The sequence below is a fragment of the Melopsittacus undulatus genome, chromosome 7, assembly GCF_012275295.1.
Source record: "Melopsittacus undulatus isolate bMelUnd1 chromosome 7, bMelUnd1.mat.Z, whole genome shotgun sequence".
NCBI lineage: Eukaryota > Metazoa > Chordata > Aves > Psittaciformes > Psittaculidae > Melopsittacus > Melopsittacus undulatus.
This window is the reverse complement of record NC_047533.1, coordinates 61942099-61968604: the sequence shown is the minus strand read 5'-3', so window position 1 is coordinate 61968604 and position 26506 is coordinate 61942099. Positions and strand designations below refer to the sequence as shown.

The 26506-nt window shown below is 40.1% G+C and overlaps 1 protein-coding gene across 2 annotated transcripts in view; it reads right to left on the bottom strand.

Annotated features, from left to right (window-relative positions):
- The window catches only part of NR3C2 (nuclear receptor subfamily 3 group C member 2), a 208458-nt gene that overhangs the window by 51692 nt on the left and 130260 nt on the right, over window positions 1-26506 (bottom strand). For both annotated transcript variants that reach the window (XM_034064607.1, XM_005146571.3), the window contains one exon: window positions 5506-5622. In XM_034064607.1, coding sequence (XP_033920498.1) covers window positions 5506-5622 — 117 coding nt within the window. The remainder of the gene's footprint in view (window positions 1-5505; window positions 5623-26506) is intronic.

Sequence of the window (26506 nt, the reverse complement as noted above, 5' to 3'; positions counted from 1 at the left end):
AATGCTACATAATAAATGCAAATAAAAATGCAGTTAAAGTTAATGGGCATTTCAAAACACTTCACAGTTAAAAGTTAAATGAGAAATAAAAGTTAACTATACATGTACCCCAAACTGCCTTAGTTTCTTACACACAGGGCTTTATTTCTTTTATGAAACCTTGCTCAGGAGAAATTTGACAAGAAAGCCAAAAAAATACATTTTTTTATTTCTTTAAGCTGTTCCTCATTCTCAGATTTCTGGTACTCATGGGGTTTTTGCCCTGTTCTTTTTCTCCCTATTGCTGTCTTTTTCTCAAAAAGATCTGGAAACGATAATGTAAAACGCCTAAGCTGCAGTAACTGAAAATAAGACCACAGTTTTAAATCCTTACTAGTATGAGTTATTAAACAGAAAATAGAAAACTGGGTAGAAAGGTGAAGTTTTGTATCTTATTACTGATTCTCTCATTTAATCTATTTTTCAGACTATTGAAATATTTTAATGTAAAAAAATAATGATATCTGCAAGTGAAGACTACAAATCTCAGGCAGCATCTTGTGCATGAAGTGTCTTACATATGTAAATGTATGCAGACCCAAGACTCAAATTTCACAGGCAGTCTCTGCAGACAGAGTGATGAACTATGCAATTTGCAAGGTGAAATCTCTTCTATTTCCCCTCGATATCCAAAGGATACTCCAACAAGCTGCTTCTCACTGTTGTGGGAGACCAGTACCGGTATCCTCAGCAGTGTTTTATGTGGGAGCTGAGGCAGGAAAGGAATGCAGTCCTAGACGGTACTGACCTCTCAGCACATTTTTGTCCTGTAAGCACGTATGGCACATCACATGGCACAAATGGGATCCTCTCTGATCACACAGCAGAAGAGGAAGGGATCCCTTACCCCCGGCAGTGTTCAAGGGCACGGTTGATGGGGCTTGGAGCAACCTGGTCTGGTGAAAGGTGTCCCTGCTCATGGCAGAGGGTTGGAACTAGATAAGCTTAAGATCCCTTCCAACCCAAACCGTTACGCTGTTCTTATGATTCTATACCTGCTCACTAGGTCACATCAGAGAGGTAAGGACTAACCTGCCAAGAAAAGGGGTTGGGTGGACAGAATACATCATATAAAACACTTTCTCCAGGCTTCAGCACAGGGCCTGGCATACAGCAGGAGTGAAACCAGGAGCTCTGGACTGCCCTGGTTGCAGTGCAGCATCCCAGGCACTGCTGCAAGACACCAGCTGAAACCATGCTGAGCAACAGGGTGGGACTGTGGCATCTCACTTCCCTTCCCTTCCCCCAGTGCTGCAGCAGGGACAGACACGACTAAGGAACAGCAGCATGAGGTGGGAGTCAAATGAAAATGTCTCGTGCAGAAGTGAGAGACTCGACAAATCTGATCACAGCGTATGTTGGAAGAAACCTCACAATTCATGAAGTCATTCTGGTCCATAATTAACTGAAAATTAATTACAGAATCTTGAAAAGAGCATAAACCAAAAATGGGCCAGCATACCTTCAGAGTGCAGTTGCTCACTCTGAATCTCTTCCAATAATTAAGTCTAGCATATGTCACCGGAGTTAAAAAAAACCCCAACAACAACAAGCCAACAAACAAACTATGATACCCGAAAAAGTTTTGGAGTCCTACTTGCCAAAGGGATACGTCTGTCTGTAGTGCATACACAGACTTTATAGAAACGAGGAGGATGAATTAACATGATATTTGGGTAACTTCAGCTTTGCAGAAATTACAGGTTGCAGATGCTTCTTAGAAAATCAAAACAAAAATTGAGAAAAAATGTAATTAGGTAAATTATTTGCTGTCTTGATGAATAATTTTCTAAAGATTACTGGAGGATCTAAGAGCTTGGAAAATGCTCCAATTTTCAGCAAACAAAAGGAGGAGGTAAACAATAAAACTGCCAAATTAATTTGGTACATTAATGAAAAGGTGTATTTTGTATCACTGAACTACACATATTTATAAAAGGTGCTTAAAGCATGGCATGCTGCCACACAGCAAAATAGTTTTTTGGGTTTTTAGGAAAACAACTATCAGCATGCCGGGGAGCAGGAGATATGCCATCAAAACAACCTGTGACACTTTCACACAGCAAACAAAAGAACATTTTGAAAACATTGACAAAGAATCTGATCAAAAGGGGAAAAAAAACCAAAAAACCCCAACCAACAACAAAAACCCAAAGAAAAGAGTTCAGTGGATTAATTGGAGATTGTGCAAAAATGTGCTGCAGGAAACATAGAAGCTCTCTGATTTCCAGTTTTCCACTACACAAGTTAATCTCTTCAATAACAACAGGAGAACAATCACAAACTTTCAGATTACAATTTGCTTTATAACCCCCCATGGCAGTAAGCAGGAGGAGCAGAGGAGCAGGTCGGCAGCCTGAGGTCTTTCACTCCTATCTGAAGACAGGGAAAGCTGCAAAACAAAAGTCAAGGTCCTTGTTCCCCAAGGCAATGTTTTTTCTACATCAACTCGGGATTTTATTTATTTTTTTTTATAAGAGGATAAAACATTGTAATTATGTACAAGTGGAAAAGAAGTGCCTATGGCTTCAGGAACCTGCATGCATTTCAAGCCTGAGCTATTCTTGTGACCCTTTTGCATATCATCTTACTCTGCTTCTCAGGAGCCAAACACATTGGCACCTCTGATACAGTTTGGGTTTTGTGTTTACCTCCACTTTCATTTGGAGGGTGAGAGCTCGAAGTAGCTCTGCTGCACAAAGAGCACAGCACTGTGCAGTGTGACTCAGCTGCAGGAAGGGCTGTGCTGCAAACAGGACTTGAACTACACTGCTTATAAAATTCATTTCCCTCCAGCTCCACACTGATCACACTGCCTAGCACAACACTTGCACATTTTGCCTATAAGTTCAAATTATAAACAGTTAAAAGTCTATTTTTATTAGCGCATATTCTTGGCAAAACTTGGCTGACCAAATGGAGCTATAAGCTCCAATGCATCTTCATAATAATACGAACATATTCAGTCTATTTGAGCTAATTATGAAAAAATGTTATACTAAACCTCGGAAATTTGTTTGAAGAGAAAATTACTGGTTTCAAATACTCATTAATCTCTCTTCTTCCCATTTCCACCTCCTTTTTTGTGATTATCTCTACCCTATCAGAACTCCCCTGCAGCAGCACACAGAAGTTCCCAAAATTAAGCCTGAAATGCTGTGCTGCTCCTCTGGAGATGCCTGATGCAAAACTCAGGCCAGGCTGGGTGGGGCTTTGAGCAACCTGGTCTAGTGGGAGGTATCTCTGCCCATGGCAGAGGTCCTTTCCAACCCAAACCACTCTATGGTTCCATGATTCTCACCACCGGGTAAGAAGAAACACCTAAGCAGCAAATGGCCTTTCTGCCAACATTTGTTGCCAGACCTGGACAGGCTCAAAGGCTGAAAGGTGTGTTAATGTAATTTGCCAAGCCTGAGAACCCTCTACACAGTAACTCTGTTTTCTGGCAGCACGCATATTACCTCTCTCCTGCAGCCGTCCTCTCTGCCTCCAACCTAGCTGTTGTTTCCTGGACCATGCAGAAGGTACCGCATTGCATTAACATCCAGAGCCATACCCACACTGCCTCACTCACTGCTGTGATGGAAAGACCTTTCTTTGTAATTTTAGTTCATTTATGTGTCATAAAGGGATCAAATCAGGAATGAGAATTTCACTTTAGTTCCTCTACATGAAGAAAATCATCAAAACAGATAAACAGCAAAGCTCAACCGCATGCCAGCTGTACACTGTGGGGGCAGACTTGGCCTTCTAGGTCATTAAATGCAGATCGCTAATTACAATTTCCAGCAGACTACCAAGCTCCAACACAAGCGAAGATTTTCAATGCATTCCTCATTTAAAGTATTCCAGCCAATGTGTCTAAGTAAAAAAAAACCCAACCCCTCTCAAGCAAAGTTTACCCCTCCCTTGTTTTTCACTGCAGACAACACTGTGTGAACACATCCTTTGAAACACACTAGGAAATCACTGTGATGAACTCATCACATTGCAAAGTGTCACACGTTGCTGTTTCAAAAGGTTATCAAGTCGGATGGCAGCCCTGTATTCTGATGCAGTGCTAAGCACACATGACTGTCTAGAAGGGCATGGCAATGGAGGATGCCCTGCACCAGCTGCTGGAGGGCTGCAGCAAGATTTCCAATACTCCAGGGATCTGGGCTTCCTGCTCCACATGCATTTTCATCATCTTTTGTTTTGAAAGAATGAGCTAGTACCATGGAGCTCCCACTTCATCAAACAAAGGTGCTGTTCTTCTTTCCTTGCTGGTATCAATAGCACAGATCAAAATCAAGGGAAAATTGTCAGCACCCAGCATGCCACAGTCTGGCCCCATTTTCTTTTGGGAAGCAGACACAAGGGGCCTAGAAGGCAACTTGAAGGGAAAAGCGTTCAAAGAGGTCTTAACAGGGGTAACATCCCAAAAAAAGTAAGAAGTTCTTTGCTTGAGTATTTCTGCCAGGAGACAAGACAGAAAAAGACATCTGGGAGTTAGAAAAAGGTACCAGGCAGAAGGCAGGAACCAGGATTTTGCATATAACCTATGAAAGACAAGCAGCTAAATCTGTCTGTAGAACTTAAACTAAGCTACTAGGAGAGAATAGGTCCAGGAGGATAAAAAGTGAACTGGGAAATGATTTGGAGGAATTAATGTGACCATGCTATAATTTTCTGGAACAGTGAAAACACTCTGTAAAGGAAGGGTCACTCTGTGCATCAGAGAAAGGACCTGCAGCAGTATCCAAAGCCCCGTTCACAGACAACACAATAAACCTAAAAGTAGTGGGGAAAAAAAGTGATTTGTAATACAATTTGTTCAGGTGATAACTTGAAACAAGACGCCCACTGAAGCACAGCCAGAATTGTGCAGACATTGCAATTGAAGAATTAAAAGAACACAAAAAAAAACTATTGTAAGTTTTGCTATCACACTCTTTTCAAAATACTGTTGACAATTATTAAAGAAAGGTTTTGTTTTTTTGTTGGTAGCATACGCACAGTGATGTTATCTAAACTACATATCCATACAGTTGCAGAAATAATCCAATATAAATGTTGAACAAGCAACAAAGAAGTGGAGAGGTTCACTACACGTTGAATTGCTTTCATGATAGTGTAAAATGTTTCCCAGTATTTAAGAGAATGCTCGTCAAAAAAAGTGATACTTGTAACCATAATACAAATATGCACTCCTTGAAACCATAATCCTTTTATCTATATGAAATTCCACTAAAATTACCGTCATCATAAAACACTCACTTTTCGTTTTTCTGAGCTGTAAAATACGTGTCTCCAAAACCTGATTTAGAATGACAATAGAGCTTATTAGCTATTAAGCACTTCTTCAGGATAATTCCATCTTAAACTTTCAAGATTATGCAGCTGCCAGAAGTATAAAAAGGCTGCACATTTCCTACGGTTTTGCCTAATCAAATTAGGAGACCAAACTATTAATATTCTACTTACCTCCTAAATTCATTCCAGCTTGGAGACATTTCTGTAATCGACAGGCTGGGCAGTTCTTCCTTCGAATCTTATCAATTATGCAGTCGTTCCTTCCCGCACACAGGTAATTGTGCTGTCCTGAATGAACCAAAACCAAAACACATTATCAGAGGACGCATTTACATGATTCCTATTCTTCTCTATTGTTTTTCAGTAATTTTGAGCTTCTTATCAATGCAGACATTCCCAATCCCATTCTTCAGCCTTCCCAATAATCTTGGTGACTTGTCATGGGCCTTACTATGAGCATTTCTCCTGTGTAATTTAGGAAAGAGTTTTGGTGTGTCACTTAGGAAGGAGATCTCATTACTTTTTTCTAGGCAAGACTGGGATTTTTCTTTTTGCAAAAAAACAAATTGTTTGAGCTTTCTCATCTCTTCTTACGCAGGCCGTATGACAAAGCAGGCTGACAAGTCTTAGTTCTGGGGCCATTCTTATGCTAAAGAAGTTAATAATCTAAAGCAGAAAGACAAAGTAGAGGTTAAATTTCCCAATATGCTCCATTCTCTTCAACCAGTTCACTAATTGCCTGATTTCTGATTTTACTGGTTACTTTCTATACAGCAAAAGGTTTCTGAAGGGTTTATCAAAAACAGGCAAAAATCAGAACCATATTATTTCAGTCCTGTGAAGCCCCAAAAAAGCACTTCTGAGGAGACAGCAGGTATTTAACGCACAACATTTAGTAGAAGGGAAATACATGGCAACCAGAGACATAGGCTGGCATTTAACAACTCGGAGACTCAAAAGACGTTTTGCTCTGTGGGAGGAACATAGGTAGAGAAACAGATGTAGCATATCAAATGAGGGGATCACTACATGGACTTTCCAAAGTAAGGTGCTTGGATTTGAGGTGGAAGAATAAAAGAAGCCATGAAGGGCTGGTGCAGCATGAAAGAAGATTATTTTAGCTGCCTCAATCCAGAGGTGGCACACAGGGATCTGGGGCAGCCAGAACAAATGGCTTGCAGCAGATGAAATCAAAACCAATGCAGAGGGTTTCTAGAGGAAGAGTGAAAGGAGAGGACACAGAAATACAGCAAACTCTAAAGCAAGCTGCAGGATTTGCCTGCATGCAAAACTCAAAAAGCAGTTCTGTGTAAAATACAACAGTGTACTGCAGACTTACGTAGTGGGTGCTGTAAGAACTACTGAGCCTGAGGGACAGGCATTTTAAATATAAGGTTAAGAAACTATTTACTAAACACCAGTTTGTAACAAAGATGTCTGAAATGCAAGGCAGAGGAAAAACAGCAATTCTCACTGCAAATGCGGTAACAACAGCCAGCACCTAAGCAGAGAGACTCCTAAGCACATCATGAAGGGAGCAGGCAGGATGGGCTGAAACACAAGAGTTGCACCAATAATGTTAAAGTTGGTATCTATGACCAAAGACAGCACCAGCTGTAGGTGGAGATGGGAAGCTCAGGCATGGCTCAGAAGCAGAGCTGCACTTGAAATACACAGGAGGCTGATGTGTGCAGGGAACTAGAGCAAACATGCAGCCTCCATAAGGGGACAGAGCTGCTGCAGGACAAGAAGTATAACGTATGTTTGCCAAAATATTTTCCACAACAAACATGTTTTCTCAGGAAAAGACAAAGAATACTCATTGAGCACAGAAGACCTGGCTTTTGTTCTGGGGTCTTTCAGGAATTTGCCTTCAAGCTTCAGATCGGTAATTTTCTACCTCTACATCTCACTTCCCTTCACCCTTACCCAATATTATCTATTTAGGCAGTGAACTGAAGTTTGGGCTGTTTCTTGTATGTCTTCATTGAGCGTCTCAAACAAACAGTATCTTATTTGAGTGAGAGAAGTGTTACTGTAGTATCACAAAGGTATCATCATTCAGGTAATGCTTCAGATGTTTAAACAAGCAGATGGGCAAATAAAGGTTTTTATTAAGAGACCTTACCTAGCACTGTGACACAGATGCAAAACAACAAAACCTATGCAAAATAATTCATTAATACGAGCTCATGAAGTTATGCCAGGCATAAAATCAAACTGTACAATATAGTGATGGCACCAGTATCTATCAGCTGATCTTTTAGTACGCCTGCTAAACAAGAAAAAGATTAAATTCTCAGCTAATCACCAAATGATTTGCTAACACACGTTTAGTTTATGATGTGATCAATACAAAAAACAGATACTCGAGAGAAAAGTCAACTTGATTCCTATTTATAATTTTACTCTGCATTGAATTGAGCACATCTAAAGAAATTTCATGCAGACAGCATGAAAGTAAAATCAAAGCAGAAAACAAAGGTATTTAATGATATAGGGTATATATACAGTATATAAAGATGGTTTACATATCCTTAAAATACTAGTTTAGCATCTTTTTGTGGGGAGAGGGGAAAAATGATTATTTTTCTGCTAGGAATGCTAGTACAACTGCTCAGTGCTCATACAATGTCCTTTGTGCATCACAGAGTACCGCAATACCATTTTTAGGCTGCCACAGGCGGGTGCAGGCTATTAATACGACAAGTCAGCTCTAATGCTGCAAAATGAACCCCATTGCAGAATTACCCTGAAGGCAGTTTGCTCTTCGAAACCGTACACCTGTTAAGTCAACATTTTTCACTACTGGTTTCAAAAGCTAATGGGTTTAATAAAAAGAGGTTAACATTTATGTACTCCAGGATAATTACTTGGGTCACGTTCTTCAGAACTGTGCAAATGTTTTTGTTTCAATCACTGTCATACTGTGACTTCATAAGAAATGTTCCCACAACAGCAGAATACTTCCCTAACTCACCCTTCAAATGATTTAGGTAGCCTGCAATCATTACTTCCTAGCCTATCTACTATACCAAATGATTTCAGAAAACATTAACTTAGTAAAGGTTGATCAATTTTTGAATCATACAACTCTGAATGGTAATGTATGGTACAAAATCTCTAAGGAGTTTTTCTAGTAAGCAAGGCAAAAGTCTTTCCAAAAAAAGCAAATGTCTTGTTTTTTTTTTCATTTCTAAAAAAACTTAAATAACCACAGTCATCTTAAGACTAACATTAATGGAAGTAACTTGAAAACCCTTAAAAAGAGGAAGAGATCAGAGGTCAGGAAAACCCTCTAAGTAGAATACAGCTATGAAATAATAATGACCAGTTTTTCAGTTAAAATGCTTATCATCTATAATGAAAAAAATGGCTTCAGATTTTAATGCAATCAAATATGGTACATTTCAAATAAAACCAATTCGATAAAGTAAGCTACTAAAGCAAAGAGAGTTGTAATGAATCAGTATGTTCCATCTGTGTATTGTGAGCCCCAGTCATGATCATCAACTTCAAAATCAAAACAAAAACCTACACATCTGAAACTGATGCAACTCTCAAGACCTCCAAGGATCTTCAGGATCTCAAGAGGTGGAAGACCATCTTGCAAAGAGGCTGATGTTTTTGTGGTGCAAGATCTCCAACTCTTTCAAGATATCTATTGATCTGCTTGTGTAGTTTGTGTTTAGCTTAATACAGTTGGGGGATTTTTATCCAGTTTAATCATTCACAAGTGGGCTGGAAAGTGACAGAGTAGATATCGAATTCTCATCACCCATGTGCTAAAAGCATTAAGATGAAAGTAATTTTTACATATGCTACCATTAAGTGCACTTTTATGAGCTAATTCCTGTTCCATCTAAAATACAGAGTTACAAAAGATGCCAGGAAAATTTCCTGTTCAAAATAAATAATTAACAGGTACTACACAGTTACACACTAACAAGAAATAGAGATGTGTCCTATTCATAGTAAAGCTAGAGATATATTTGGGTTTGCACTTTCCGGGTTATTGTGTCACTATACACTGCAGAATGACACATCCAAACGTACGCACAAAAACACTTCAATATTACCAACTCTCTCACCTGCAAGACACTATAATTCCCTGCTTTCACAGGCTTACAAAAGAAAACAAAAATGAAGTATTCATAAAGTTCAGTCTTCCCTCTTCCTACATTTTCTTGAACAAGCCAAATTCAGCAGCAAAGGAAGGAGGGAAAAAAAGCTGTTCTTATTTGGTCTATGAATTGCTGCCAAAGTGAGGCTGCAGCAGAAGTTGTGCTTTTCCCCAGTTTAAAACTCCAGCACAATGACTGAGACACTGGTTCCAAAAACTGGCTTGCTAAGATGAGCTTTTTGTCTGTGTGCAGAGTGCTGCTGCACTCTTCGAGGGGCCATGATACTTCCAGCCACGTAAGGCTGCGGTAGCAATGGGGTGTAGATATTTCTCATCAGTAATATTTCTGTTACTGTCTAAGGCAAAATTAGAAAATGACAGAAATTTCTGAAATATTCCATGTCTTATCTTCCTCCAAAAAAATTATATTTTTTTCCCCAGTTTTTGGAAGTCTAAGTCAGGAACTGCAAATCATTGAGTCTTCTACATCTCTGTTCTCTTGCTAAAATAGCAACTACTATGATCAGATGTTAAATTTTGTAAGGCAAAGAAGTAGTGTAGTACTGGAAGAGCACCCAAAGACTGTTTAATTCAAGCCCACTCACAAAAGCGTGATAAGACTAGCCTAACAATTCAGGCAGGTTTGGGTTGCGTTTATTTTTGTCCCTTTCTCTAAGTTTGCCTCAAAATCATCTGAGGAAAGGTATTCTCCAACTTCCTCATAAGCCATGTGATCAGGCCAGTGATTACATAGCCTCAAAGCTGTGATTTTTCCCTTTGCATTTAACCCAAATAGGAATATTCTGCAACTGAAAGAGATGTTAGCAGTCTAAGACATACAGAGTAATAGATTGCCACCTCCTTACAGCAATCTCATGCCTATCGAAAGATTTATGTTCCCCATCTCTTCGCTAGACTAAACAAATTCAGCTCTCTCAATCTTTCCTCATAGGTCATGTTTCCTAAATCTGTCGTCATTCCTCTTTTTCTCCTCCAGCTTCTTTCATAAAACAGGGTGCCCAAAACTGGGTGCATTTTTCTTGCTGAGTTTCACCATCACTAAGGACAATAAAATGGTTACTTCCTGCATCTTGCACACAACAACCTTGTTAATGCAATCCTGGACCAGATCTGGCTTTTGGCAATGGCATTAGGTTGTTGACTCATGCTCGCTTGTGTGCCACTAACACCCAGCCCCTCTCCTGCAGCACTGCTGCCTTCCATGTTCTCTCCTGCTTCTACCTGGGAAGCCAGCTCTCTCCTTTCTCTCTGCTAGAGCTACACGCCCACTGCAACATCCCCTGGGAAAGGTAAGGGAAAAGTCCAAAAGCCACTCCAGGTATGACGTCTTAAAGCAGAGCAGGCTTTGGGTCCTGAGACATAGACATGATTCATGAGGCCTCGCAAACAGACAGGAAAGTGAGAAAACAGGTGTGGCAGGACAGCTAATGACCAAAGAAAGCAGAAGTAGTTTGAAAAAACCTCAGCGTTTAAAATAGCATCGCACTGAAGCACATCAGAATGCATGTAAAATGCCCAAACTTTCCTTATTTCTCCACAATGAGAATTATTACTTTGACTCATGAAATTGTAGACAAAGTTGCCTTCTCCCTGCAGGTTGCCAGAACAGCCAAGCCTTCTTCTAGGGTGTGCAGAGAGAGGAGCTGAAAGCCACCTCCAGCCCTGACTTGCAGATCTGCACGTCGGAGGTTGGATCCTTTTCACAGACTCATAGAATGGTTTGGGTTGGAAGGAACCTTAAGGATCACCTGGTTCCAAAACTCTGCCACAGGCAGGGACACCTTCCACTAGACCAGGTAGCTCAAATCCCCGTTCAATGCGGCCTTTCACAGATTCTGGACTGGAATAAGGGCTTAGATTTCACTGTATTTCCCATGTAGGAAGATTATCTCCATAACAATGGTAAGTGCAAAAGTCTTACCAGTTGGAGTACCTACTGACATCTGTTTGAATAGGCATGTATAGGTGTTAACACTCTTACCTTAGTGCCCAGACCTCCTCTACAGATCCTCCCACTGCTCCTATCTGTATTTACCAGCATAATTAATATTCTATATTTGGTGGTTAATCTATAACCAACAGATTTTCTGAAGTTACTCCTGATAACATTACTGAATTGGGGGGAGGGGGAAAACATGGGTTGAATGTCTGTGATTCTACACTAAATTTCCCTCAATTCCATAAATATTACTTACTGCTCAACTCTGTCCCTTCCCTTTACACAACAGACTGTCAGAGTGAACGAGCCCAGCCCCTGCAACCCTTCTGACCTGTCTTACAGACCTTCCCTGCTGAAGGAAAGGCAAAGAAAGGCTGCAGAAAATCATCAGGATTTTCTAAAGGAGGCTTCTCACCTCAAGAGTATCTGGTCAGAAAAGAGAACACCAGTTTTTTTCCTTCTGCTTTCTGATACGGCCCTAATGAAGTGCTTTGCTTCCTACAGCAAGAAATCAGATAATCTGTACATCCTAACATCTCCTTTATGCTCACTGAGCTATGTGATGTGTTCCTTTCATCTAGCTCCGAAACATACGCAGATTTTGTGAGACTGATGTTATCTCTGCAATCCAGATAAGCTCTTTTAATTGATAAAAATAAACTATTTCTACCTTTTAACGGCCAACATGTAAATAAAATCAATGCTAAGATTGTCACAATGATTCTCCACATACAGAAAAGGATTTTCTGTTTGACAGGAGTTGTACCAACACTATCAAGAAACAAACTGCGTATACCTGAGGTTTCTATTTCACCATCTGCAGTGGGTAGGTACTTGCAAGTAAATTGGCACAGTAAGGACGATGATGAATCTCTTTCCAAGTTTCAGCTTTCACAGAGACTCTATTTCTCGCAATTTAATAAAAAGGAAAATACCCTCCATTCAATGGAAATCAAAACTGCATTTTCATTTAAAAGGTCCATTTGTTAGACAGTTGAAGGCTTTTCTTTTTTTTTTTAGCAGTTGACAACTGCCCAGCAACAGCAGCCTATGTTTGCAGTCACTATTTTAGGCTACATCACATGTCAATTACATAACCTTGTTTTACTGCTCTTGAACTGGTTCGAACAACCTGGGAAACAGATTAGGGCAGTCCCTCCCAGCCGGCCATCCGCATGCAGCTCCAAAGGCTGCAGCCACCGTCAATCCCTCTCTCCATAGCTAGTTACTGATTGCTAGACCCACCTGAGACATTTGATAATTAACTTCCTCAGCTCTGTTTAAACCAGTCCAGTCTGACCGCGGTAAACTCATAAACTCAATTTTGCATGCTGAGATTTGTGTGTGATGCAGAGTAAGCTTATAAATGCCACAGACAAGGGACAGAACTTGGATACAAATATTGCCCTTTCATTTTATATAACAAATGCTCGGTGTTTGCATTTTAGATATTGAACCTCAGGGTTTCCCAAAACTCAGTCTGAGTTCAGGTTTTATCTCCCTTATTACTGAACAGCTTTACTCTTCTGACTGTATAATTCCCAGATAACATGCTTTTTGGATGCAGACAAAGACTATTTGCTAATTGTTCAAGACAATATCAATCTATTAACATTATTAAAGAGTGTGCCTATAACTCAGGTATAATCTAAATCCTTCTCTGAAGCAAGAATTTAGAGTGCTCCTTACTTCATGATAAATTACAGACTTAATTAAAATTTGTCTTGATTTTGGCAAAATATTCACCTCATCTGGGATATTTCCTGCTTGCTTCTCATTCCCAATTACCTTCTGCTGCTTCTAGATCCCTGGCCATCTTTCAGTTTCTCCGCCTTTTTATATTACTGATTAAAAATCTACCATTTTTACAGTATTTTTGTGTTATCTTCTTACTTTTTACTCCCCCTCCCCCCCATCCTTCGTAAATTCTATTTGCTAACCTTCTCTTTTACCCACTTTCATCTTCAGTCTTTTACCCCTCCCCTGTCCCACAACTTTTTCTTCAGTCTTCTGATTTATCAATGTATTACTTCCTTCATTCAGCATGTAACTGGTGATTTCACAGGGCACATTTACACTGCAGTCAAAGGCGTGGCTACAGCTCATTTCATACACCCAAGCAAAGTGTATTAAAGCTACCTGGGACATGGATAAAACCATAATCTCAACAGCATCATTATCTGTAGGGTCTACAAAACCCATCTAGGACTCTTTTAAAAGCACAGGCACATCAGTTGGTGCTCAAATAGTGAGGATAATCAACAAACCTCTACAACACAGTGTTTTTCTATATTTTCTATGGTTTTTAAACCTTGTGTTTAACTGCTATTTAATTATAACATGTTATAATTAAACAGTGTTGACAAGAACATTCTCAAAGCCAGCGTGTTGGCCTGTGATCACCCGATCTTCTTCCTCTCTCTAATCTGAAATATGCTACTGATTCTTACTCAGTATCCCAGAGAAAGAGCTGCAGGTTGTCCTTAGGCAGTGATTAAGACATGAACAATGACTTAATGCTCTGCACATTAATTATTGCATTTGTTTCCTCCAGAAGAACAAGTTTGAAGGCAGAGATGAACTAGCAGTGCTTCCTCCAACTGTGACTACAGATACAAAGTTGATTCCCTTTATTTCTGGAAAAGGAGCAGGGAGGGCTATGTTCTCTCATGCTTTATATGTGAATGTTTTTAAATCGCCATACTGTTATGCACTCCCTATCCAGATTTAAGAACACTGACTCCAATGGTCTGCCGATTCCAACATGGAGACTGTCTCCTGCTCCTTCACTGTTCCCAGGAATTTTGCTTTCACACGTGGGCTGAGATCATGTTAAGAAAAACAATTGGTACAGTCTGGTGATCCTGGCAAAGGAGACGAGAAGTTATAAAAATGGTTCTCACTCACTATTTTAAGCAGACCGAAAGGGCACCGATGAGAGGGATCAAGGAGAGAGAGGAAATTTGGCAAGGGAGCATGGGATGTAGCCCAAAAGAGGTTACTATTTTCTACAGGAGAAACCACCCAGCAGGGTTGAAACCTATTAACAGTGACACAAGTGAGCAAGAAAATATACGTATCTCGTATTTGAGGTACATGCGCACATTTTCTGCTGCTGTGCTTAAAATCTGCTGCAGAATTTTGAAAGCTTCTCCAAGCCTGTGCCTAGTGTGCCAGCTATGCCATAATCCAGAGAGACAGAGCCTCCAACGCAAGATATGCCCCAAACTGGTTCTGAAACCATTCCCAGGGCTCCCTGTCATCTCCTGTCATCTCGACAGGAGGCAGAGTTCATACCAAAGAGCCACATCAAAAGTGAGTCACAGACGACAGCTGGGGCCTCCTGAAATCCAGAAGAGCTCAGAAAGCTTTTGTTTCAGCATGTTGGAAGTCTAAAGATGGCCACATGACTATGCAGTAACCGCCTTTACATGTGGTCAAAGAAATGCTGAATGATACCAGATAGCACAGAAAAGGAGTAAGAAAAGTGTCTGATCTTCGCAAAGCATTTCCGGTTCGGTGAAACCACACAGCACTGGAAATCTGTTTAGGAGGAAAACCAAGGAGAAATATCTACAGACACTGAAAGAATCCTGTTATTGAGAAAAAGCATTTTGCTTCTGTTTTGAAACTGGTATTCAGTTCAACTGCTTTTGATTTTAGATTATAATGGATACAGCAATATAAAGAGTGAGAATTAGGGCCTTAGAGGAAGTTTTGACAGAATCACACATCTAATATTTTACAGCGTTTTCTTTCACAGCATATTTCCAAATTTTCATTTTGGTTTAAATTTTAACTGAAGACTAATTTTGAAGTCTCTAGATGGTGTTATCTGCAGAGTGGTATATAGGACAGATTTAATAAGAGATCACATTGTATGCATGGTGCCTACTTCTGCTTTCCCATGCTAAAAATCTGATAAGGCATTCTTGACATACTACAAATTTCAATGCACTTTAGTGGAAAATTTCAATGTACAAGAAATAGCCTAGAAGGACTGGAAAGACTTTTTAAACAAGCATCATGCAAAAATCTCGAACTGAAACTGAAACACCTTCAATTTTTGCTGATAAATACGGTCAACTGCTCTGCTACATTTACTTACATGATGTAGTGTATCCTGCTCCACAATTGTTACAGCTGGATATCAGGAAGTACACTGTGTAATATAAGATTTATATCAAGTTCATTGAAGGGAATGTTTAAGTGTGTGCATTGATGTATTCTGGAATATGGAGCACTAATTGGTAATGTAGGGATTTCTAGCTGACTGTACGGCTCCTTAAGCCACACTCCTTCAGTAAATACTCTACTGAAAATGCTCACCTCAGTAAAAACGTTTGTATTCATAAGTGTAAATGGGGCTGAAACTTGTGAGCACTACTCACTGTTTCAAACACCTTAGTGTGTCACACCATCCTAGTGATAACATCCAGGCATGTATCAAACTATTTAATAATATGGAACAGGAAAACTAAGAGACAAGTTCTGTTCTCACACGACAGGCAGAAAAAATGAAACTATAGAGCATTAATTCCATGTTTTGCAGCTGCACTTTATAATTTGCAATTCTGGACAAACTCCTTCAATGTGATGCATGCTATTTATATAAGATATTACTAGAAAAAAATAAGCAGTTTGTTTCACAAAGTAAAACTTTTCCCAACTCTTGATCTTAGTGAAAATGTTCTGTTAACTTTTTTTTAAGTAGCTACCCTTTGGTTTTTGCAAACATTTTGAAGTTCAAGTCTGTTGTGTTCTTGCATTTAGCATGCTCAGCAGATCATAAATTTTATTCTGTGTGAATGACACATTATCTTCAAAGCATATTTTTCTCTTGCATTTTTCATGTACAGTTTACTACAGCTCAGATTGGAAATATGCTAAATTCATAATGATGAATATTATTATAAATAATAGTGACAATTTAAAATATTGTCAGCAGATACATTGACAAATCTTTTCCTCTGGAACCCTGGCCAGTAATAATTTTATTTGAAAGGCTGCAAGGAATACCATCGCAAAGCCTTTCAGCAGAATCTCTCAATATCCCCAACACAGAAATATTGACCAAAGTAACATCAGACACCCATCAAAATGGACTCAGAAAGTCTTCTGCATTTGTTTGCTGGCTTTTTAAAGAGACGTCTATTTCACCCTTTGAAAGATACATATGCCTACCTATCTATTTTCTTTTTTGTTTTTTCCCCTCACAATTTATTTGTTTTTATCAGGAACCTCAGCTCTCTGTTATTCCAGGTAATTCTGAAAGAACACAGTCAGAATAAAGAGGATAGCAGAAGCTTTGATGATTATAATGAAGGGATGAATGGATCTTTACAAGCAATGTCCCTGTAGTCAGTGCAGAATTTCCAGGCTGCAGAGCCATGGGTCCCACCCCTCTCCACACCCTCAATTCAGGTCAGGCTTCTCAGACATCTCCGTCCACAGTCCTTCCTCACAAACACCTGAACAGGACAGGGCAACCCTTCTGCACCCCTGAAAACAGCTACTTCACCCTTTGCTTACTCATCCAACCTCAAGAAGCTGAGTAAAGTATCACATGGCAGCAAAACTACTGATGAAACAAAGCTTCCTCTAATGAACCCAAATTTTACTGGACATCATCTTACAAGTGACAGCCCCATGGCCCCTTTTTTCAGGTGTGCTGGATTCAGCATCTCCGGGCATGGCACCAGCATGATCTCAAGGCAGAAGCAAATCTTGCCTTTCCGTGACAGCCATTGTGCTGGGGCGCCAGACTCATGCCTTCATTAGTGCACCTTTTCACAAGGAGTTGCAATTTGCTTTGGCAGAGAAATAAATCAAGCAGTGATCCCTCATAATGGAATCATGCTAGGTCTTGAGCAACTAAAGCCACGGATGACTCAATCTGCATCTGGCGTTTTCAACACCTACAAAGTTAATATTGGGATTTAAAAAAGGGGGAGGGGGGAAACCAACCCCAAAATAGTCACCTTTTAAGGCGTAGCAAATTTTTAATAACTCATATGACAGAGTGAGATCTTAAAAAGAATCAGGACTTCCCCTCATTACTGGGGAATGGATATTTAGGTTAAAACAAGTATGCCGAATTTCAGCCCAAATGATGGTGGTCATTGAAAGCAAAACTGACAAAAATAGTCATAGGACAACCAGAAAAAAGCCATCTTGGGACACAAATACAACATCATCAAGCTATAAATCAAATTACTCCATTCTACTTTCAAAGATCATTCTGCCTAATTGATATAACTTCTGTTTGAAAAATTGTTTTGCTCAGTGAAAACTAAAGAGCCCTGGATTAGGACAACTGCTCCTTCATGGTATGTATCCTCACCTCTTGCGTCAAATACATGTAAGAAAAAACAAGTACAAAACTCCTCGGTCTATTCACATTTAATTTCACAAGCAGCATGTTTGAACACAGATTTTTGTACAGTTCTAATTCAATTTTCATAATTAAAATTCTGGAAGTACTAAGCAGGCTGAATTAATTTTAATTTCCTGCAAGTAGCTATTTAATATGAACTCACGTGAACTGAAATGTCACTGCTCAAGAAGCACACGAAGAGCACAAAATCCTTTGCGTTAACTTTCAGAAAATACAGCAACTTTCCCATTAAAGTGACAGAAGTTAGCCACTGCCAAAGCCCAATCCCTTCAGCAACAGAGAGCAGGTCTAAAGCCTGAAAGAGAGGACAGTGGTCAAATGTCCGATTGAGGGTGGTGGTCATGTAGCGTTAAGCCATTGTAACAAGTTTAACCTCAGTTTCACATAGCTGACAACCTATTTTTATATTCCACAAATGGTGGGCTTCACTCCTGGCATCAAAAGCAAATGGTTTATCTTTGAAAAATTATAGTGACTAAAGGCAAAATTTCACTTGCTTGAAACACGTTTTGTAACTCAAAAGTGATAAATAAAATTTGAGTTATGAAAATGAAAATTTTAAAAAGGTCACTAACATCAAAAACCTGATCTGCCTTCTACTTATGACAGATTTCAGTGCAATGTAGTGCACCCCAATTTATAATTATGAGAGGATAATCCAGTCCTGCGCTCTTCCTAACACAGCCTAAATTTCCTAGCTCTGTTTTGGCATCTTCAGAAGTAACTTTGAAACTGCCATGCACCAGCATTAAAAGCCTCCCTGAACAGGTACACTCGTGTCTGAAAACACAAAGAAAAGATCAAATGAAAATTAAAAGCAGATGCACTTTATGTACTAAAAGGTTTTTCCACTTTGATAAGTGGATTATAATGAAGTGTGGCACCCTGTTTCATACCATTTATTAATCCAGTCCCACTTATTTACACTCTGAAGCAGCATAATGATTTCAAAGTTGGACCACAGCCAAAACTCAGATGCAGAAATAATTAAGAAGTTGTATGGAAAGATTCATTGTTGGGTTTTGGGGTTTTCCAAAGCGACTGACTTTTAGTTAACCAGAAAACCAAGATGAAGTGCGGAAATGAACTGATTTTTGAAAGGGGATAGATGCTATGAAGAGACAACTGGAGCCTCACTTGCTCTGCCATTACAGCCCCTTTAAGCTTATCCATCAGCTCTACAGCCTGGCCAAAAATGCTAAGAGAATAAACCTCAAAATACTGTAGAAGCACAGATGGCAGGAATTTCAGAAGAACAAAGAAAAGCTGGAAAGTGAGAGTGCAGATCATGGTGGGGAGAACGTATGACCAGAGGACATCTCCATAATGCTTCTCTGACCTCCACAAGATGCACATCATCGTCCCCATGGACTTTCTTGGACTTGAAGGTCCACTTTTACTTCTGCAGTAGTGTTTTTGGCAAGGCAAAGCTGAAACTAGTCCAAGAGTACAAAGCCATTTATACCTGGTATAAAGCATATAGAAGACTGCAGGATAGAAGTGACAGTATTTTACCTCCAAGTATAGATGATTACATCAAGTAAAAGCCGAAATCAGGCTGTAAGTGTAAAAAAATCCACTCTTTCCTTGCTAAAAAAAAAAATACTGCTGGTCAGCAGTTCCGTCCTGGGCATAGCACACTCCTCCTGCCTCTAGGAGCATCCTTACCCCTCCTGTTTCTAAAGTAATGGTCCCTGAAGATGCTGAGCCATCCAGCAGATCAGGAATACCTATTTGAAAGGGTGAAGTACACAGATACAGAAATACTGTTGTAGATTCACTCCTGCAGGAAATGTATTTTATTATTCACTGATGCACAACACTGAGTTCATTTTATCCACTACATTTCTCATCAGCTAACTTCTCTCTCCTTCTATTCCTCACCTGAAAACCCTGGTTTTACAGTAAGCAAGAAATCTAGAATCCACTTATTTGTTATTATTTGGCAAAATTTACTTGATGAAAGACCCTGTACCAATTCTGCCGCTAAGACTTTCTACAGCAAATTCCTACTAAGGATAAGCCATTGACAAATGCACAGCTTATCACATTGGGAAGATACCTGGTGGAGTATCAGAGGGACTACTGCTTATTTTGATCTTTTCATTGGAAGTAGGAAGAAAAGGAGTTGTCAGCGTGTGGATAGAAAAATAATACAAAAGGGTGTAGAGAAATTAGAAGCAAAGACAGGAAAGAGGCAATAAAACTGCAGTTGGAAAAAATGCTCCTGCATGTACCAAGGGGGTAATCCAAAATAAAGAGGCAACAGCAAAATAACAAAGCAGAATTTGGAAAGCTTCAACCTTGAATAAGAAGATAACCCGGATGTAAGAAGCAATGCGGCAAAGGAGAACTAAGTGCCAGTAACACCTCTGGCTCTTTCTGTAGGAGCATTACACAGCAGAGCAGGTTGGCATGGCAGTGCTCTCTATGCATTTCTTTTGCAGCCACACCTGGAATATTGCAATGCAGTTCAGGCACTTCATTACTGGAAGATACAAACAAACTGGAGGAAGTCCAGAGAACTGGAACGGAAATGATTAGAAGCCAGAGGGAGTGATTTACCAAGAAAATTTAGAGTAGCCCTTTACCCGCCTGCAACTTCTCTGATAATTAGAGACGGGAAATGATAACAGCCTAGTTCAAGTCTCCAGTCACGTGCTTTAAGCTCTTTTGCCTTGGGCACTTAAGCACGTGCCTAGTTTTAAGAATAAAGAGTACACAAATATTTTGACCTGATGAAGAGAATAAGATTAAGGGAAAAAAATTAGGCTACATACCAGTGAAATCCTCCCAGGAATGAATTATGACTAACTGAGCTCCATAAAAGATGGAGATTGTTTTGCTTGAAATTTCAGGTTATTGCTGCTACTGGGAAGAGTTATTCACATCTGAGGTTTATTTTCCATGAGACAACAGGACTATTAAAAATAAAGCATGTTACCACATACACAAGTCTTTGCAGTCTTTGTCACAAACATACAGAACCAAGCTATCCTGCCCAGGTAGAGACCTGACTAAACAAACACTTTTTTACCCCAAACTGTGTAAGCCAGGAAGAATGGCTCTGAAAAAATGACAAATTCTATCCTAGCAGGAAAGTAACTGGATTTTCCTAGCTCCTCATGCACTGGCATTCTGGGAAGTGATTTTCAGGAAGGCAGCATTTTATATAACCTGAGCTGTCAGCAGGGCTCTACTAAAAGACACGTTGAAAGTCGTGCAGACACTGTCAGAATCTGGTCTAGGGAACGGGTGATTACCATGCCAAACAGGTTTGGCATGCAATCTTTAAAGCAACAACTAACAACAAAAATGCCTAAACCCCCCCCAAAAAACCCAACCATAAGAACAACAGCAACAAGAAAAACAAAGCCCAGCTGCAGGCAGCCTGCAAAGGAGCCTGCTGGAGTGCAGCTTGCTATATAATCACCAAACAACATTCCAGACCAACAGTCATGTTGGGGCATGTAGGATTCCCCAGCCCCTCTCCCAGTAGGTGAGGCCTCCCAGAAATGTTATCATAAAGGTAATCTTGTGCCCCCCCCTGCCTCCCCAAACCTCTTCACCCAGCTTGCACTTAAAAACACTTCTTGAAGCTCCAAAAAAGCAAAGTTCATAGTTCCAATATGGAGAAATAACCTGGACAGAGTTTTAGCTCATAAATGGGGGGGGTGGGAGAGGTGGTGGAAATCAACACAACCCTACACAAGGGGAAGACCTGGAGCAAGACACAGTTCTGCAGCATTTACTGGAAAGTCAGCATTTATGACTAAAAATCTGTTGAATACACATATCTGAACAGCATGCTAGCCTAGACTTTGTTTATGCAAGTAATGCAAGCTTTATGTTACAATTTCTGCAATATTTTTAGACTTCAACGTTTACCTGCAACCTACATTTAGATTTATGAGCCCGAGAGAAGAACTGGCACAATGTCAACAGGTCTCCACTTCACTGCATCAGTGCCTTTATTCTGTATTACGACTTTTTTACGGACTTTCTGCAGTAGAGTTTTAAAGTTTGGCAGAAGGTAAAATGACTGCATGGTTGATCACTGCTTTCATTACTTACAAGGTGGTATCTGTAAGCCCGAGAGTCCTTTTTGTCCCTTTTTTCATAAAGTATATGTAAAAATGAATCTGCAAAATGGATGAAATCTGTCAAAAAACGGATTATCACCAGTGGATCTTGTAGGACTACATATAGTTAAAGTTGCCTGACACTTCTCATTTTAAGAGCTCATTTTCTATTGCTTATAACTTTACCACACATTAGCAGTTAGGGCTGAAATTTTCCATGCTGGATGTCTGCCTCAGGCTGAATTTTATTTTGCAAGTGTAAGAATGTATCAGCTAGAAATACTAAGCTTAGTGCAAAGTAAGTTTGTGAATAAGGGTAGAGAGAAACATGTTGGTTTTCCCCCATGTTACATTTTTCACAGACATATTTGAGAAGCTCAAGAGCCTTCACACTTTGAGACAGACCCTTTGAAGCATCACTGCTCTGATACCACAGATGTGCCTTTTGCCATCTCATACATTATCACTTAAAATTATAACGGATCACGGTATAAAACACTGAAAAGTTGCAGTTTGTATGTGATATGATTTGCAAAGGTTCTGGTAGAGGTTGGCTGCCAACCTCCCATGTTCCCTTCTGCAAAGAGTGTGGACCAGGGCAAAGGGTCTGACCAAGCTTGTGCTCCAGCCATCTCCTCCGTGTGCCAGGAGGAGCTTTGGCACAGTGACTCCATGCAAAAAAATCCCCATCCCACTCTCTAGACACAGCAAAAGAAGAGCTTAAGGGCAAGAGGAACAAGGCATAGGTTGTGGGAGCAAAGGAAACCACCAGGAGCTTAACGAAAGACAGGAGAGTTCTGGAGAGATAGTAGAGTTGGAAGGAGAAAAGCACCCCCAAAAAAGCATTGGGGGAGGGAAGGCAGGTGTCAGTGATAGGATACTGGAGAAGCTGGGGAAGAAGAGAAATGGTCAGGAGAGTCTGACAGCTCAGAAGCTGATGACTAAAGGAAGAAACAAAAGGTCCAGAGGTGAGTGCTGGCCAGAAGCAGAAGATGCAGGGGATGCAGATGTGTGGTAAGTGGATAAACAGAAACAGATAGGAAGAAAATTACTTGAAGGCAGAAAGTCAACAGAATATTTCTCTCTATACTATTAGGGGCTGAACACAGGAAACCTTAGACTCAATTCCCCTAGAAGATGCACAATTCCCCTAGAAGATGGCACGACCATCTGTACAGATTGGAAACTGAAGCCAAAGTAAGACAAAAAACAGAAGTCTACAAATGCATTGAGCCTGACCTACCACTCCCACAATTCTGTTTTTCAAACCTTTTAGTATTTTTTGAGAGAAACTGCTTTCCAAGAAGGCTGACACACCCCTGGCTGGGGTACTGGTCTCCATGTGAGGCAGAGACTGCTATATGGCAGCTGGAGCTGGGTGCCAGTGCCACTACAACACAGGAGAGATACGGTTTGCTGAACCATCATGAAAAGGTTTGGGCTGGGGAGGTTGAGTGCTGCATCCATACATAATGTGATGGCTGGAACTACACTCCTGAAAGAGACTTTGCTAAATTGAACCATGTTTTCCCATACATACGATTGCATTGACTTTAATTAGGTAACTGGCTCAGTGGTTTTGATTGTTTCGATTGGGTAAACACGTGACATGGATGGATCCATAATTGAGATGAACTTTAGAGATAAGTGTTCATGTTTAAGTGGTGGAGTGGACACATTTGTTGCTGCCTGAGGACGAAGGAGTAAAAGCACAAGTCAGAAGAGATCCTCTCTCTGCTCAGTCAGTGACTGCTGACCTCTGTTTTTCATTATTACTAGGAAGTGGTCAGTTAACCCTCATCATTAAGCATGAAAGTGTGACAGAGAGTGCTGATTAATGCACTGCTCACAAATACGGCCAGGCACGAGGAGAAACCCACAGCGGGCTTCTGTCAGTTTTAAATGGCCATCAGTTATAGCTGTGCAAAATGAAGTTCACCCAGCTAATCAAGCACTGAGAAGCTATGGTTCTGCCAAGGGGCAAGGGGTCCCAGGAAACAAAAGGTATAGTATGCTTATATACCATGGGGAAAAAGTGTAAAAGGGAAAACCCCACCCTGACAGGCTGATTAATGAAAATGAGAACATATAATAAATTTTGCAAAATGGTACATTAACATAATATATGCACTGCACATACAAACTGAGAAGTCCACATCTTAAAGAAAGAAAGGGAAGCAACAGACTGACCAAGTTCATGAGCAGTCTACTAAAAATGTGCTAGAGAACAGCTGCTGCACTGCTGCAGGTGACCCTGTTTGACCCCTGTCCCCAGAATCCTTTTTGACTGCACTCTTCTGTGGACAGGTTTGCTATCTTACCCCTTTACAGACTCAGCCACATGGCCACCTACGTCCTTTAGCCTGAATTTTGGCAGTGACTACATTATTGCATATATTCCTCATGTTCTCAAATGGGTTTGCTGTTTGTAAACCGTTCTGCTACCAGACCTAGAGAGACGTGGAAGCATACAAAGCGCATGGTAAAAGCACAGGAGAAACACACAGAATCATAGAATAGCTAGGGTTGGAAAGGACCTTAAGATCATCTAGTTCCAGCCCCCTGCCACGGGCCTTGAACGCTGCCAGGGATGGAGCACTTACCACTTCTTTGGACAACCTGCTCCAGGGCCTCACCACCCTCACGGTAAAGAACTTTTTCCTCACAAAACTTAAGCATGTGCCAGCTCATCCTGTGACAAAGACAGGACAGACCCGACCACCGGCACTTTTTTTATGAACAAGTATCCTCCTCCCACTTTAATCTTCCTTTATTAGTCTTGGCACTATTAGTCTTGGTGACTCTCAGATGTTACCTCTCTGTCTGGAATAGGAGAAACGTTTTTATCTTGGCCTGCTCTGTGACCCTTTCTGAATGCCACAGGTCCTTCTTCCCTCTCTTTCTAAACCTCTGTTTCAGCTGAGATCTTAGTCTGACCCACATCTGAATGGAAATAGTTTAATTCTAAGGATTTCCCTCAATTCTTCAGTTGACAATCTTCACTTCAAGTGAGACATCTAAGAAATTCACATGCATACTGACTTTTGATTATGGATTCCATGATCCACATAATGTACATGCATACTGGATTCTGGATTACACCCACCAGCACTATATGGCAATACTTAAGATCTGCCTTTGCCTGCTGAATCTAAGTGGTCACCTTTACTTATAGAAGCACATGTAGCATATCTTTTTTTTTTCTTGGTGACTTATTGTTCTTGCATTGTGAGCTTGCTATTGAAGGCTTCAAGGACACAGAGAATGGTGACACTAACAAGGACTTTCTCCTGTTCTTAATGGAATTGTAAGGGAAAATATAGTAAGCAGGAGAATGGCAATAGAGGACTGAAATGAAAGTTAGAAAGATGATACTGTCCTTCAGTTCTTTATTTCTGGAACATTTACTAACTCTATGGAAAAAGAGATGCTCAAGCAAGCAAATGTACCCAAATTCCATTCAAGAAACCTCTGCTGTTCAACCCTGCTCTGTCTTAGAACACCTTAAGCGCATCTGTTTTTCGTGCGCTTTTATGTCCTTCACTTTTTCATAAGCTTTCCACGAGTGATCTTCTATTATTCAATAGTCAGTGAAAGAGCTCATCCTTGTCATATTTCCTCTTCCTTCTTTTAAATGAATAATTAAGATGGAATAACTGCTAGGTATTCTTTCTAAATTTCTTCCACGGCAGTGGATTCCTTCATAAAACAGAAGTGAAACAAGGGGTATGACCACTGTATCCAAGTGGTTGCACTGTTTTCCAACACCTTAATCTCATAAAGCTGTATGCAATGCTGTATTAAAATATACATATATCTACTTCACTTGACAAGACTGCCTGCTGCCCTGCATTCAGCACAGAGTACCTGCATAATGACACTGCAGAAGTATGAGGACATGAAATATCACTTGTAGTTCTCAAGACTCTATAAACCGCTTGAGCATCAGAACTGAGCTGCCTGACTGCATGTATCTTGCATGTGAAGTCATTAACAACCACCCTCCCCCCAAACGAATGTACGACCTGATAGTTTCCTTCACGAATATGGCTTGATCATTGTAGGAATACTGTCTTCTTGCTATTACTAAAAAGACTGCAAGTAAAAGACAGCATTTTTAAATAGGTTAGTGTTTTTTCATTCCCTTTTTTAATTTTATGAATAGTTTAGTATGCCAGTGCACACAAGCTAAGAAGTACTTATTATTTTTTCCCAATAGCCCATCATTATCATTCTGTTGTATCAGAGAAAATTAGCACCTATCACTTACATAATTTCAAGCAGTATTGTTAAGGGTGGAATTTGCATGCATGATATGGTGTATAGGCTAACACAAGTCCATTTGCTAAGTCCACGTGGTGAAAATGGATGAATAAATAATTGAATGCTTAGCTCCAAATATATAATTATTCTTAGAAAAAAATTAGAGCACAAGTCTCTGAAAATACATATAATAATACTCATCTACAGCCAAATACCCTAGACAAAAAATGCCCTTTCAGAAATGGAATAATGTAGTTAGATTCCTAAAATGTTTATAGAAAACTTGCATAAATGCCCAAGTTTCGAAAGTACAGGGCTATTGCTCTTCTTCCCCATAGGCCTTAGCT